This window comes from Oncorhynchus keta, chromosome 7, assembly GCF_023373465.1.
Source record: "Oncorhynchus keta strain PuntledgeMale-10-30-2019 chromosome 7, Oket_V2, whole genome shotgun sequence".
Classification (NCBI taxonomy): Eukaryota; Metazoa; Chordata; class Actinopteri; order Salmoniformes; family Salmonidae; genus Oncorhynchus; species Oncorhynchus keta.
The window spans coordinates 12,697,912-12,713,956 of NC_068427.1; the positions used below are offsets into that span (position 1 = coordinate 12,697,912).

The 16,045-nt window shown below is 40.5% G+C and overlaps 1 protein-coding gene across 2 annotated transcripts in view; it reads left to right on the forward strand.

Moving 5' to 3' along the window:
• scn1laa (sodium channel, voltage-gated, type I-like, alpha) overlaps nt 1-15,807 on the forward strand; it is a 45,594-nt gene extending 29,787 nt beyond the window's left edge. For both annotated transcript variants that reach the window (XM_035773345.1, XM_052521987.1), the window contains 10 exons: nt 5,004-5,136; nt 5,330-5,484; nt 6,238-6,411; nt 6,650-6,772; nt 8,059-8,328; nt 8,465-8,518; nt 10,655-10,792; nt 10,940-11,044; nt 12,305-12,575; nt 12,669-15,807. In XM_035773345.1, coding sequence (XP_035629238.1) covers nt 5,004-5,136; nt 5,330-5,484; nt 6,238-6,411; nt 6,650-6,772; nt 8,059-8,328; nt 8,465-8,518; nt 10,655-10,792; nt 10,940-11,044; nt 12,305-12,575; nt 12,669-13,834 — 2,589 coding nt within the window. In that variant the 3' untranslated portion in view covers nt 13,835-15,807. The remainder of the gene's footprint in view (nt 1-5,003; nt 5,137-5,329; nt 5,485-6,237; nt 6,412-6,649; nt 6,773-8,058; nt 8,329-8,464; nt 8,519-10,654; nt 10,793-10,939; nt 11,045-12,304; nt 12,576-12,668) is intronic.
• The last annotated feature ends 238 nt before the right edge of the window (nt 15,808-16,045 follow it).

Here is a 16,045-nt window from a genome sequence, read left to right on the forward strand (position 1 = left end):
TGTAGGTTATGTCTAAATACAGGAGGTTATGTCTAAATACAGGAGGTTATGTCTAAATACTGGAGGTTATGTCTAAATACTGGAGGTTATGTCTAAATACTGGAGGTTATGTCTAAATACTGGAGGTTATATCTAAATACTGGAGGTTATGTCTAAATACTGGAGGTTATGTCTAAATACTGGAGGTTATGTCTAAATACAGTAGGTTATGTCTAAATACAGTAGGTTATGTCTAAAAACAGTAGGTTATGTCTAAATACTGTAGGTTATGTCTAAATACTGTAGGTTATGTCTAAATACTGGAGGTTATGTCTAAATACTGGAGGTTATGTCTAAATATAGTAGGTTATGTCTAAATACAGTAGGTTATGTCTAAATACAGTAGGTTATGTCTAAATACAGTAGGTTATGTCTAAATACAGTAGGTTATGTCTAAATACAGTAGGTTATGTCTAAATACTGTAGGTTATGTCTAAATACTGGAGGTTATGTCTAAATACTGGAGGTTATGTCTAAATACTGGAGGTTATGTCTAAATACAGTAGGTTATGTCTAAATACTGGAGGTTATGTCTAAATACTGGAGGTTATGTCTAAATACTGGAGGTTATATCTACATACTGGAGGTTATGTCTAAATACAGTAGGTTATGTCTAAATACAGTAGGTTATGTCTAAATACTGGAGGTTATGTCTAAATACTGGAGGTTATGTCTAAATACTGGAGGTTATGTCTAAATACTGGTTATGTCTAAATACTGTAGGTTATGTCTAAATACGGGAGGTTATGTCTAAATACAGTAGGTTATGTCTAAATAATGGAGGTTATGTCTAAATACTGTAGGTTATGTCTAAATACAGTAGGTTATGTCTAAATACTGTAGGTTATGTCTAAATACTGGAGGTTATGTCTAAATACTGGAGGTTATGTCTAAATACTGGAGGTTATGTCTAAATACTGGAGGTTATGTCTAAATACTGGAGGTTATGTCTAAATACTGGTTATGTCTAAATACTGTAGGTTATGTCTAAATACGGGAGGTTATGTCTAAATACAGTAGGTTATGTCTAAATAATGGAGGTTATGTCTAAATAATGGAGGTTATGTCTAAATACTGGAGGTTATGTCTAAATACAGTAGGTTATGTGTAAATACTGGAGGTTATGTCTAAATACTGTTATTGTTATTTGTTACATGAGCCGGATTAGTTTTTTAATAAAATTAAACAGAAAACAAGATGTCCATTTTTTTTTCTAACAACAACAATAGTTGTAAATAGCTTGGGGTCAGAAGCGTGATATCATAAAATCGACAGGATAAAAAAAGACAATGGATTGCTGTTGAACCAGCCTTCGCTATAGCCTACACTCTTAGGAAAAACGTTTCCAAAAGGGTTTTCGGTTGTCCCCATAGGAGAACCTTTTTGGGTTCCGTGTAGAACCCTCTGTGGAAAGGGATGCATATGGAACCCAAAAGGGTTCTACCTGGAACCAAAAGGGTTCTTTCTGGAACCAAAAAGGGTCCTTCAAAGGGTTCTTCTATGGGGACAGCCGAATAACTCTTTTAGGTTCTAGATAGAACTTTCTTTTCTAAGAATGTATAGGCCTAGGTTAAGGGTAGCCTATTGAGGGCTTGGTTTTCAATCATATGAAATGGAAAACAAGCAATTGTTATCGGAAAATAAACACAAAGGTCACCAGCATTATCTGATCTCTCGTTGCATGATGGGCATATGGCCCAAAACGGGAGCTGGCTAAAATATTCTACACAATAATACATAGATAAAGAAAAAGGTGATGTCCGCTCACTGTTTTACTGCTCCCAAACTTGACCTTTTAATAATAAAGCTTTGATGACGCAGCAGTCTCACGAGCCAGAAGCCTTTTGAGATAGATTGTGTTTCCATGCCAACCGCATTAACGTTAAGACCTGTTTGTTTTTTTCTGGTCTTAAATCTCTCGATTTGCGCTGCATGAAATGATCACTTTTTTAAAAAATCCTGGGGACATAAACACTTAGTCCCTCCAAGACGCGTATCACAGTTCGAGATAATTTACCGTATTGATGTCAAAGACAGACATGTGAGTCGAGGTCATTTCGCAGATCTCATGTTAGGCTTGGGCCATTAGTGATTACTTTGACATGTTCCTGTGAGCCTCCGATGTCTCTGCGGCTTTCGGTTTCACGTTCTGGCCGAACGAAGCCGGAGACGAAAAGAACATGAGCGATGGATGAAGACCGATTCAGATGTTGGTCTGTGGTGTGGTCCTCTGCGGATACATTTGCTGTGTCCGATGAGTAGAACGTTCCATTGCCGTGGTCATGCTGGCGCACTTAACCCACGCCACATGGCAAGCCAAGTATGATGCATGTGACATTATGGATCCTTATACAACAACCCTTTAATGAGGAGAGGCCACAGAGACAAGGGAATCCTCGTCTTCAGATGACATGATGTGCCATTTAAATTGAAGTGCTCTGTAGCTACATCCTCCTCTTTAGGGAGCTTTATTGCATGGAGTTGTAAAAAGGCCCATTTCAGGTTCTCACTCTCCCCCAGAACATGGTGCAAACTTGAGTGCCAACTGTCAATTAGTATCTATGGTATCATTGCAGTCAGACAATCATAAAATGTCACTGTGTTACAGTTTTATTTTGCTGACGTTGTTGTACTGTGCTGTTTGTGCTGTTATGGTAGTGTACTTCCTATTTCTCGTTGAACAATAATGACTGTTGGAAATTTGATGAGATTGTACTTCACTTGTAAATGTACTTTTTGAGACGTTAATATGTGACTAACTTGCTTTGCTCCCAGACAAGGTAGCATGTGGCACAGTAACTTACCACACTTAACCCCATTTGTTATTGCAGCTGTTTCACAGACGCTCTCAAGGTTTTCAATGAGAGGAGACTTGTAAGACCACTTTATTGTACATAACACTAACCGTGGAGATTGCCTATTCCATTTACCAACAAAGAACAACCTTTTTTGTTAGATTGATCATCTATGTTTGTTTCTGCTTGATCATACTTTACTCCCTACTTCATTTTTATATACGTTCAGCAGCCGTTCTGATGCTGCCAACCCTGATTGTTTTAAGGCTTCTTTGCAATGCTTTATTTTTTATGAATGAGCAAAACCACCATTTTCATCCACAGATCAACCCATGATTGTTATTAGTTTTGTCCCTTTAGTTTGGTTTAGTTTTTTGGAGGGCGGATCTTTCAGCAGCCAGAGATCACCTGGAACATGACAAATTTGACTTATATGCTGTAGAGTAATGGGTTTTTTAACGGTCAAAAATGTATTGGAGGAATGGTTCACAGCCCGAACATTTACTATGGCATTTTCATTTGGCAAATATGATGCATAATGGAATGACGAAAGCAGGTGATTACAAATGCTTGTTTTTAAGAGGACCATTCTTATTTCAATCAGCTGGGTTTCTAAAAAAAATGAATGTTGTTGCTAGTAGGCATACCGTTATTAATGGTAGTGCAGGTAAGAATACAGGACATATTATACTCAGGGTAAAAAAATAGTTACAAAAGGGTTATTTGGCTGTCCCCATAGAAGAACCCTTTTTGGTTCTAGGTATTCTACCTGAAACCAAAAAGGGTTCTTCAAAGAGTTCTCCTATGGGGACAGCTGAAGAACCATTTTAGGTTCTAGATAGCATTTTTCAAAGCGTGTACTTACTGTATATAGTAGCGACTAATTATATTTGACTTCGGTACCTGGATAAGTCCAAAAGAGGTGCAACTTCTTGAGCTACCAACAGATAGTAGAGTATACTGTATGTGGAAATGAGAAGATAGTACCTAAATTGAAGGTCAAACACCTGTGTGATTGCGGTAGCGTAGTCAAACTGAGTATTCCCAGCGCATATATCGTCGTAGCATGCTTACATCATTCACCATTCTGCATTAGCTGGGTCCCATGACAGCTCAGTGCTACTGTACTCCCCAGAAAGGCATTAACGCAAGGCTGCTCTCAGTTCAAGGCGGTTGGAAGACACACCAAGTAGAAAGATACAAAGTGCTCGAGGAGAGACGCTGAATAAGCTTAATTATTGGAAAAACTGGAACATCTTTGAACATTGTCAACAGTATTAGATGCTTGACATCATTGCATGGGGAGGCTGCTATTCCTTGTAATCCAGCACACCTCTCCTAAAATCAGCTTTCCAACTCAAACCACATTTTATTGGTCACATCCACATGGTTGGCAGATGTTAGTCCTCTAGTTCTTACACTGTATTTGGAAATGTTCTAAGCGCTCAGTTTTCTATTCTATATTCTATTAATTGTTTCCCCAGTATGATCACATTACTCTCTCAAGTTACCTTGTCTCGGGTGTTTAATGCGTGATCAGGTGGTTCTAATCTGACACGAGCCTGGAATGCGGACTCCTTAATGCCTGTCTTGGTTAAAGTGCACAACACTGTTATATCTGCTGTTAAGCTAATGCAGGCTGCCCTCTTCTTGAAATGACTACGGCTTGTCTACTGCTTAGCAACTGGACATATGTGTTTTCATGTCAATGAGGAAAATGTGAAGGGGAAAAGAGTCCTGGACATGAAAATACTGGAGCACACATGTTCTATAATTTAGATCACAGGCTTGGTTCAAGCATACACTTTTAGAGAACGCATGCCATAATGACTCAAGTGAAATCATTTTTACCTACAGACCTTTTATTAAGATACAAAAAATATATTTCAACAGCGTTTATGCATGTGTTAGCCTGCAATTTGACTTCCCAAACTATACGTGTCTCATCTTCTAAGTCTGTAGGTAATTTTGATTGATTCTGCATGAAATGATATACAACTCTAGACAAAGAGACAGACCCTGTGAGCTTACATATGGCAGTACCCTTGCATCACTGGGTGACCCATTGTAATGAGGCTCAGTATGTCAGCTCCCGGGCAGATGCTAGTGTCCCAGGGCCTGTCATGGGTGTGCCGTGCTAATGTTGCTCTGGCTTGGCTCCCTTTGCAGCAGCTATCTGAAGACCATCCGCTGAGCTCCTCAGAGGGCAGTACAGTGGACATTAGGCCCCCAGGAGAGGGAGAGGGCTCGGTGGGCATGGAGCCTGAGGAGTCCATGGAACCTGAAGGCTGCTTCACTGATGGTGAGAGATACAATAGTCTAGGTCTCAGGATGTGGGTATCGTCTTTTGCATAACAGCTTCAGGCATAACAAGCTGGAACCCAGAAATAGAATGGATAAGATCAGAAACTAGAAACACAAGACACACATTCTTTGGGGGAATAAGTTGAATTGTAACATCTGTTCCAATGAACTTACATGCTGTCTGCTTTCAGGATGTGTCCGCAGATTCCAATGCTGCCAAGTGAACGTTGATGAGGCCAAGTGGAAGATGTGGTGGACGTTGAGAAAAACTTGTTTCAGGATAGTGGAGCACAACTGGTTTGAGAGCTTTATCATCTTCATGATCCTGCTCAGCAGTGGAGCGCTGGTAAGTGGGGAAGTAAGGAATCGGGGGAAGGATGTGAGAGTATGGCAGAGGGGGCTGGCAAAGTATTCTTTTTTAAACATTTGATTTCACCTTTATTTAACCAGGTAGGCTAGTTGAGAACAAGTTCTCATTTGCAACTGCGACCTGGCCAAGATAAAGCAAAGCAGTTCGACACATACAACAACAACGAGTTACACATGGAATAAACAAACATACAATCAATAATACAGTAGCAAAATCTATAAACAGCGTGTGCAAATGAGGTAGGATAAGAGAGGTAAAGGCAATAAATAGGCCATGGTGGCAAAGTAATTACAATATAGCAATTAAACACTGGAATGGTAGGATGTGCAGGGGATGAATGTGCAAGTTGAGATACTTGGGTGCAAAGGAGCAAGATAAATAAATAAATACAGTATGGGGATGAGGTGGATTGGATGGGCTATTTACAGATGGGCTATGTACAGGTGCAGTGATCTGTGAGCTGCTCTGACAGCAAATTCAGCGAATGACAGCAAATTCTCCTCCATTGTCTGACCCTTATGAAAAACTACAAAGGAGTAGAAATGCAGTACCACATGCAGCTGCTCTGTTGTTCAACGGGCTCAGTATTGTGTCATTGAGAATTCTGTTGTCGCTTGACACAGAAATAACTGGCAACAGATCTGACAGGGCAGCAGCTACTACCCTAGAGTGTGAGATTACTGTGGTGTATAGGACGGGATCATCTGATTTGAGTGTGTTTACATCAAGGCATTTGAGGACATCTACATCGAGAAGAGGAAGACCATTAAGACGGTGTTGGAGTTTGCAGACAAAGTCTTCACCCACATCTTCATCCTGGAGATGTTGCTGAAGTGGGTGGCCTATGGATTCGCCAAATACTTCACCAACGCTTGGTGCTGGCTGGACTTCCTCATTGTCGACGTAGGTCTTCTTTTGAAATGACCCTTTCACTTGCATAAAATATATGTAGTCTGGCATTGTTCACAATTAGCTGGTTTTGAGACATTGCCTTGACGTTTCAATGTAGAAATGCTACTGCCGTGTAGCTAAGAAGATGGAGTGACCTAATTTCCTGGTTTAAAACTATTGTTTGAGGCCCAGGAGAAAGCCTGTGCCAGCCAGTCCTTCGTCTCTTCTCATGGAGTCATTGTGTTTACAGGTGTCTCTTGTCAGCCTTGTGGCCAACGCCCTGGGCTACGCTGAGCTGAGTGCCATCAAGTCCCTGAGGACTCTACGAGCACTGAGGCCCCTGAGAGCACTGTCCCGCTTCGAGGGCATGAGGGTAAGAGTCATCAGACCAGAGCCCTGTCCTGTTGCTTCACCGTGCATATCATCACAGCCTTTTACCAGCGTGACATCAGCACCCTGCATGGGCACAGAGCTCTGTAGTCAAACTAAGGTCCACTGCAACCCAACAGCTGGAGAATGTAAAGTTCACTCACTCCATGCATGTATATTTAGAGTTACCTTTCCTCTCCTATTCCTCATTTTCCAGCTATATGTGTTTTCAGCGGGGTTGTGGTCAATTCCATTTGAATTCCAGTCAATTCAGAAAGTTAACCAAACTCCAATTCCAAATTTGTCTCATTTAAAAAGCATTGAAGAGAATTGGAATTTCAGTGTACTTACTGATTGACTGGAATCGACCCCAACCCTGGTTTTCAGGATGAGAGTTTCCGTCAGTCCCACTGGCAGGCCATGTGCACTCATCAGAGGATGTCAGCGTTATTGAAAACAAATCAATAAGGCGCGGAATAACGCATTCACTTTACTTAAACAAAATGTGAACAAACGGAAGTCTTGGAGGCTACTGCACTTCACCATCTTAAAAATGTGTGGTACTCTCACTGGAATGTATATTTTACGGTGCAATACAAGCTCTAGCCAGGGGTTTGGATGCTTATGTCATATGTGCAGGATGGGTGTCGACTGCTATAATCAATGTAGCTCTTATCGATCAGATTCTCGCATGTTGTGGTTGGCTAGATTTCCACCAGTACTGTGACGACGGTCTCTCCTCACGTGGTTGTCACTGAATTCTCCCATCTGTATGACTGACTTCTCATTGCTTCACTGGCTCTATATTGATGTTCTCTGAAACGGTACTGTGTTTGGATGTGTCTTGCTGCGGGTGACTGCCTTTAATGTGAACACTACTTGTGGGTTTGTATTTTTATTTACAGTAAACAAATTACGTGACTTCATCCTGCCTCTACAAGGTTTTTTCTGTTTAGTTTTTTCCCCACTGTAGCCTAAATGTGATTCACTAAAACGTAACCATAGCCTACAGTATCTCCTTTACAGATACACTCCCCCTCTTCTCCTTGTTCTTTCCTTTGCTTCTCACCTTGCTGTTGTCATTGTTGTTAATAAGCTGTGGTGTTAGTGATTCTTGTGTTGAGTTTTGACTGATGTGTACACTGCCATTTAAACACTTTACTCGTGTGTTTTCCTATTTTCACCATCACCAAAGTCAACAAGTATTTCTTGTCAGTTCTGAAAATGACCCAATGAGATATCGTCTATGCTCTTACATCTGAGACTGAGGCCATGTGTGAATCCTTACAGGTGGTGGTCAACGCTCTGCTCGGAGCCATCCCCTCCATCTTCAATGTGCTGCTGGTCTGCCTCATCTTCTGGCTCATCTTCAGCATCATGGGCGTTAACCTGTTTGCAGGGAAATACTACCATTGTGTCAACATCACCACACAGGAGCGCTTCAAAGTTAGAGACGTAGCTAACAAGACAGAATGTTTGGCTTTGGAAGGTGCCTACTGGAAGAATGTCAAGATCAACTTTGATAACGTGGGAGCGGGCTATCTGGCACTGTTACAAGTGGTGAGCTGCTCTCTCTCATATCACCAGAAAGGTTTTGTACCAATTCCGTGTGGGCAGGTGAGTTGTGTGAGGGTGATGTACTACTGAACTAGTGTCTTAACTACTAAGTAATAACATTTTCCTTACTTTCTCTGAGGCTACATTCAAAGGCTGGATGGACATCATGTATGCAGCTGTGGACTCTCGCAATGTAAGTATTTTCAGGAATACCTTTCACAAGATATTTCAGGCTAATGGCTGATTGTGTTTGCACATTTTCAATTTATATATCATAGTGTTGTTGTTTGTATGATATTGTTAATTAGGTGACAATACCTGAGAAGTTGGTGTTTGAATGATATACTGGCACGGTGTTGTTAAGCACGGGATGAAGTCGAGTACCGGCAAACCATGCCAATAGCAAACACCGGCTTCGAGGGCATTATCACTTTTATACAACGGGTTACCAACATATTCAAATAATGATTGACATAATTTCATTTAAAAAAAATCGTTATTTAGATTAATTTATTCAAACAATTTAATCCTTCCACAAGATATTGTCCCAACACAAATCTAGGGTTGCTATCCAAACCAGCTGGTCGTTCGTTCTATCGGTTTGGTTCCTAGAGACGCGACCAAGTCGTTCGTTCTAAATGTTCCATACTGGCTGGCAACATTCTTATCCCTTGCTTGCTAGCTAGCCAACTACAGCTAACTTACAGTCACTTCAAAAAATTGCAGCCAGAATAACAACAAAGTAGCTGCATTTGCATTTGATTAAGCTGTTTTCTAGAGACATTTATTTGGATACAGCCATAACAATGATCTAATTTCCCATGGCATAGAAAATATTCTCACTCATCAGGACACTGTTGTTCAGAGGAGCTCGCCAACAACACAGCTAAAACAATCACTTCAAACTTAAGCTGGAAAGACCAGTTGCAACCTTTTATCAATTGACATTTCTTTGTACACTGCATTCGGAAAGTATTCAGACCCCTTGACTTTTTCCACATTTTGTTACGTTACAGCCTTATTCAAAAATGTATCAAATTGTTTTGTTTTTTCCTCATCAATCTACACACAATACCCCATAATGACAAAGCAAAAATGTTTTTTTTTATAAATTCTTTCAAATGTATAAAAAAATTTAATCTGGAATATAACATTTAATATAAGTATTCAGGCCCTTTACTCAGTAATTTGTTGAAGCACCTTTGGCAGCGATTGAAGCCTTCTTGGATATGATGCTACAAGCTTGGATGGGAAGCGTTGCTGCACAGCTATTTTCAGGTCTCTCCAGAGATGTTTGATCAGGTTCATCTGGGCTCTGACTGGGCCACTCAAGGACATTCAGAGACTCCCGAAGCCACTCCTGCGTTGTCTTGGCTTTGTACTTAGGGGCATTGTCCTGTTAGAAGGTGAACCTTCACCCCAGTCTGAGGTCCTGAGCACTCTGGAGCAGGTGTTCATCAAGGAGGTACCATTGTCTACGGACAATTCCTTCGACCTCATGGCTTAGTTTTTGCTAGACAAATGCGGGACCTTATATATATATACAGGTGTGTGCCTTTCCAAATCATGTCCAATCAATTGAATTTACCACAGGTGGACTCCAATCAAGTTGTAGAAATATCTCAATGATGATCAATGGAAACAGGATGCAGCTGAGCTTAATTTTGAATCATATAGCAAAGATTCTGAATGCTTATGTAAATAAGGTATTTCTGTTTTTTATTTTTAATAAACTTGCAAAGATTTCTAAAAACCTGTTTTCACTTTGTCATTGTGGGTTATTGCGTGTAGATTAATGAGGATTTGTTTTATTTAATCAATTTTAGAAGAAGGCTGTAACATAACAAAATGTGGAAAAGGTAAAGTGGTCTGAATACTTTCTGAATGCACTGTATTTATTCATAAAAATTATACCAGCTGATTCATGATTTCGACTGGCTGAGAAACGCTGCCTGCTTGTCTGTCTGTCTCGTCCCGGCTCCCAACACATTCATTACTATGGCAGAGCTGGAGATAGAATTTGAATATTGAAACAATGTTGCAAATGTCGGAGAGACAGACAACAAGATTTATACAAATCTGCTGTTGAAAACAAAATGTTAGTCTAAAAGAAATGTGAGATAATGTCTAGATGTTTTTTTATAGTGGAGATCAAGTTTATAAAGTTCCTGGCACGGTTGATGGAACAGAGTAAATAGGCATTTTAACGTCATAGGTTTAGCCAGTGGTAACTTGGGGAATAGACACCGGTTGGATTACGGTTTTAACCAATCAGCATTATGGATTAGAATTCTATAATGTATGGTAATACTATGCTATTCTATTACAGTTGGAAGATCAACCCGACTATGAAGTTAATCTGTACATGTATATGTACTTTGTGGTATTCATCATATTTGGATCCTTCTTTACACTCAACCTCTTCATTGGTGTCATTATAGACAACTTCAATCAGCAAAAGAAAAAGATAAGTATTTTGTGTTGTAGTAATCAAGCAATGATACGTGCATACATTTTCTCTGATTTAAGGTATTGATGATTTTCTCCCCTCAATAATGGACTAGAAATGTATAAGAGCTGCAGGAATTTAACTAGGTTTGTCTTGCCTCTTTACTTTGGAGGTCAAGACATCTTCATGACAGAGGAACAGAAGAAATACTACAATGCTATGAAGAAGCTTGGCTCAAAGAAACCCCAAAAGCCTATCCCAAGGCCAGCGGTAAGGTTATGCAGCCTGGTCTCAAAGCCATACGAATATACAATACGTATTTTTCTGCACCTCTAAGACGTATGGTATGTACTAATGGTCTAGTTACTTTAGACAGAAACTAAAGATGGGAGGTTGGTGGTAGTATACCATCTGGCAATCCAAAGGTTGCATGTTCGAGTTGAGTCAGGGACAAGTGTAGCATTTTAGCTTCCCTGTCCCCTAACCCTTTTTCTAAGCTTAATCACAGTTTTCTAACCTTTTACATTTTTCTCCTAATCTCTGTTGTTTTAGTTCTCGTAACCTTTTACATAAATTATCCTAACATTTGTCGTTAGTTCTTCCAACTATCACGTTTCAGGTAAGACCCAAATACAGACTGTGTTGAAATAACTATTACAGCAACAGGGGCAGGCAAACGACAGGTCAAGGCAGGCAGGGGTCGATAATCTAGAGTAGTGGCAAAGCCACAGGACGGCAGGCAGGCTCAGGGTCAGCTTCAGGTAGAGGTAGGTAATCCAGAGTAGGGGCAAAGACACAGGACGGCAGTCAGGGTCAGGTCAGGCAGAGGTAGGTAATCCAGAGTAGTGGCAAAGGCACAGGACAGCAGGCAGGGTCAGGGGCAGGCAGTGTGGTCAGGCAGGCAGGCTCAGAGACAGGACAGGCAAAGGTCAAAACCAGGTGAGTGAGAAAAGCGAGACTGGGGAAAAGCAGGAGCTGAGACAAAACGCTGGTTGACTTGACAAACAAGACGAATTGGCAACAGACAAACAAAGAACACAGGTATAAGTACCCAGGGGATAATGGGGAAGATGGGCGACACCTGGAGAGGGGTGAAGACAAGGGCAGGTGAAACAGATCAAGGCGTGACACCAACCACCAATGTAAATTCTCCCCGAAATGCTCCTTTGTTGTTACAATGCAACAAGTAAACCTGGTTTTCAGAGAAAGATGTATAATGCTATAAGTCCTCCAAGTGATTGATAAGTTCATTCAATTAGTATGCTATTGTACGACCGGGTAAGACGTATGATACTATACGTCCTATAATTTGTATGATATTGTACGACCACTATTCCATTAATTATGTAAGCTAACATAACATAATATATCATACCAATTGGAGGGAACAAATGAACACCAAACCCAAATCCTATGAACTGCCCTGAGAACAGGTTGGGTCATATCACTCTTTAACTTATTAATTGTTTCGTGAACCTCTATGTCTACTTCCTGGTTTTTCAGAATGCTTCTTTCTTATGTTTCCTCCAGAACAAGTTTCAAGGATATGTCTTTGATTTCATTACAAAGCAAGCCTTCGACATTGTCATCATGATTCTCATATGCCTTAATATGGTCACCATGATGGTGGAGACGGACGACCAGACGGATGACATGGATGGAATTCTCTATAAGATCAACCTGGTGTTTATTGTCATGTTTACCGGAGAGTGTATTCTGAAGATGTTCTCACTCCGCCAATACTACTTCACCATTGGGTGGAATGTATTTGACTTTATTGTTGTTATCCTGTCGATAATTGGTAAGATTTGTCACCTATTTCCATAGTTGTAATACTGCAATTTGACAGTCTGCTTTGGGGATTATTACGTGTAATTCTTCTCTGTCCTTTCAGGTATGTTTCTGTCTGAACTGATAGAGAAGTACTTTGTTTCACCAACCTTATTCCGAGTCATTCGACTGGCCCGGATTGGTCGCATCCTTCGCCTCATCAAGAGTGCCAAGGGAATCCGTACACTCTTGTTTGCTTTGATGATGTCACTTCCTGCCTTGTTCAATATTGGTCTCCTGCTCTTCTTAGTGATGTTTATCTATGCCATCTTTGGAATGTCGAACTTTGCATACGTCAGGAAGGAGTCTGGGATTGATGACATGTTCAACTTTGAGACATTTGGCAACAGCATGATTTGCCTGTTCCAGATCACCACGTCAGCTGGCTGGGATGGCCTGCTGGCACCCATCCTAAACAAGAGAGAGCCAGACTGTGACAGTAGAAAAGAGCACCCAGGCAGCAAGTACAAGGGGGGAGACTGTGGGAATCCCCCTGTAGCCATTATCTTCTTTGTGAGCTACATCATAATCTGTTTCCTCATTGTGGTCAACATGTACATTGCTGTCATCCTGGAGAACTTCAGTGTGGCCACTGAGGAGAGCGCTGAGCCCTTGAGCGAGGATGACTTTGAGATGTTCTACGAGGTCTGGGAGAAGTTTGATGCACGGGCCACCCAGTTCATGGAGTATGAGAAGCTGTCTGACTTCGCTGATGCCTTGGACCCCCCGCTACGCATTTCTAAGCCCAACAAGATCCAGCTGATCTACATGGATTTGCCCATGGTGAGTGGGGAGCGCATCCACTGCCTAGACATCCTGTTTGCCTTCACCAAGCGCGTCCTGGGTGAGGGCGAAGGCTTGGACATCCTCCGTGGTCAAATGGAGGAGCGCTTTATGGCCTCCAACCCCTCCAAGGTGTCCTACGAACCCATCACCACCACGCTACGCCGTAAACAAGAAGACATGTCTGCCCTGATAATTCAGAGAGCTTTCAGACGATATCTGCTCAGACGTATTGTTAAACGGGCCTCTGCCATGTACAAAGAGAAGATGCTCCTTGATAAAGAGGTTCTCGTCATAGACAAATTTAACGAGATCTCTACCTCAGACAGAACTGACATGACATACTCCACAGGCTCTCCCCCATCATATGACAGTGTCACAAAACCAGAGAAAAACAAATATGAAAAAGTCAAGAGAGAGAAGGAGGTGAAGAAGAAAAAGAAGTGAACGGATGTTGGGTAGATGCAACGTAGACGTTTCATTTCGTGACAAATTGTTTACAGCCTTTTGAAGGTGACTAATGTGTCAAGTGGACCTTCTTCTTTGGCGTGGATACCTATGCCAAACTGACAACGCTTACTTGAGTCTAAATGAGAGGTTGGCGTCTTTAATTAGGTAGTGACTCACATTCTTAGGCTGTCAGGTGACCCATTGTTCAGATCAATATTTTTTTTTAAACAAATAGCTGCCCGCCGACAGGTAGAAAAATGTGTTATGGGTGTTGTTCCGATCGGAAACATTTAGTTATGTTGTGCCCTGTAACTTCTCCTGCAGCCGCTACTACCAAGGCTGCATCCAGTGTCTTGCATTATAGCTGCCATATGATTTACTGACTTCTTTTTCTTACAGAATCTTGTTTTTAATCATAGTTTGATTGTGTGACTGTACTTTTTTGTAAACAGTTTTTTTTTTTTCTGCAAAAAGAGGAGTTTCATTTATTGCTTTAATGGTAGTCTTGTTCACTTTAAATGTTCATGCGACTTGACTACTCACGGCGAGCATTATTGCTGCAGTGCAGTTAGGGGGATTTCTGCAGTTCAATCTAAATGTAGACCTGCATGAAGGCACTAAATGTTTTTCATACTCTGATGAATCGGCAACATTATTACATGTTTACTCACACTATTATAAATCAACAAGAACATATGTCTCCAGAGCATACAGTCCAAATACCATTACCACCAATGATCATCCACTGTCAGTTTCAGAACAATAACTTGGGCTATAATGCCAAACGCCATCTAGTAACACATACTTAGTTTTCCTGCATTCATTCATCAGAATCTACCGTACTATACAGAATACATGAATCTTTACAGCTGGTTCACAGAGTTGATACCCATGGTATTCATTATCCATCTCTTCTGTCCAGCTTGTACCTCAATGGCTTCAAACACATGTCTATCTTGCCTTTTGTCTTCACAGTGGTGGATGCTAAAATGAGCCAACGTCCCCTGCACAGTATAGTTGTGTCAGTCAGGTGTAAGTCACCAAGCTTCTGACAAGAGAAACACTGTATTCTGTAACACATGTGCTCATCACATTCTAGCGTCATGACTCTGCGTTTTTGCCACTGCAACATCACTGGTCAGTGCTAGAAAACGTCCTTGTCTTTTTACCAAATCCAAGTTCATTTGTGTGCACCTTTCCTTCCTCACTTCCCAAATAGTTTTCCATTGTTATTGATGTATCTGTATGTACACATTCTATAATATATGAAATATACAAACATATTTGATATATTAGGTGGTAGTTTTCATGTATAATGGAATATATGAAGTTGTTAGTGTTATTTAGTACATATAAAGGTATATATTGCGCTCTGCATTCTCTGCTCTATATGGCCGACAGACCAGAGTATGATGCATCCTGCTGAGGCTGTGAGGTGATTGTGTTTAGATTTCACTCAATGTCTATATAAATACTGTAATATAATACTTTTTCTTTGTATTATATAACCCCTTTGTAAACAATTTTGCTACACAATATGGCTACACTGTCTGCACCATAGCCACTTTAGTTAATTCAGCTTCACTGCACTTTTTCATTCTGAAACTCCCCATGTGATCTCGTGAAGGGGAAGTGGACTTCTCGTTTCAATTTTTGCCATTTTTTTATCATGTGTCATTTGTAAACTGTGGTCACAGCTTACCTCACATGCTTTATCATAATAAATATCTAAGATGGAACGTCAGGTTCAGGGAATTCTGAATGTGATTGTCTCAAGGCTAGTGTGACTCCACACGTCTTCGGTTTCCTGCGTTTGTTTACATTTGTATAGTTATTCAATTCTTCAGGATGTTACTTTTGCCAGCTGTTCACTCTGTATAATATGTCACAAGTATCTGTAATTAAAATGTTATAAAGTATACATTTATAGGAGTATATTTCGCATGTAATAAAAAACATTCATAATATAATACATTTATACACAATTCATGTTTTGATTACATAACAGTTAATACAGCCCGTCTTTTACATGCATAATGCTTGTAGTGAATGAGTAAACTGCATGCAAGATATTGCTATAACCCATCCCATTGAAAAGCTAAACGAATAAAGAAAGAATGCATATCTGTAAAATATTAATTTATTCCATTGCACGTATTTATGACTATTAATTTACAACTTTGCCATCCATTTACATTTTAGTCATCT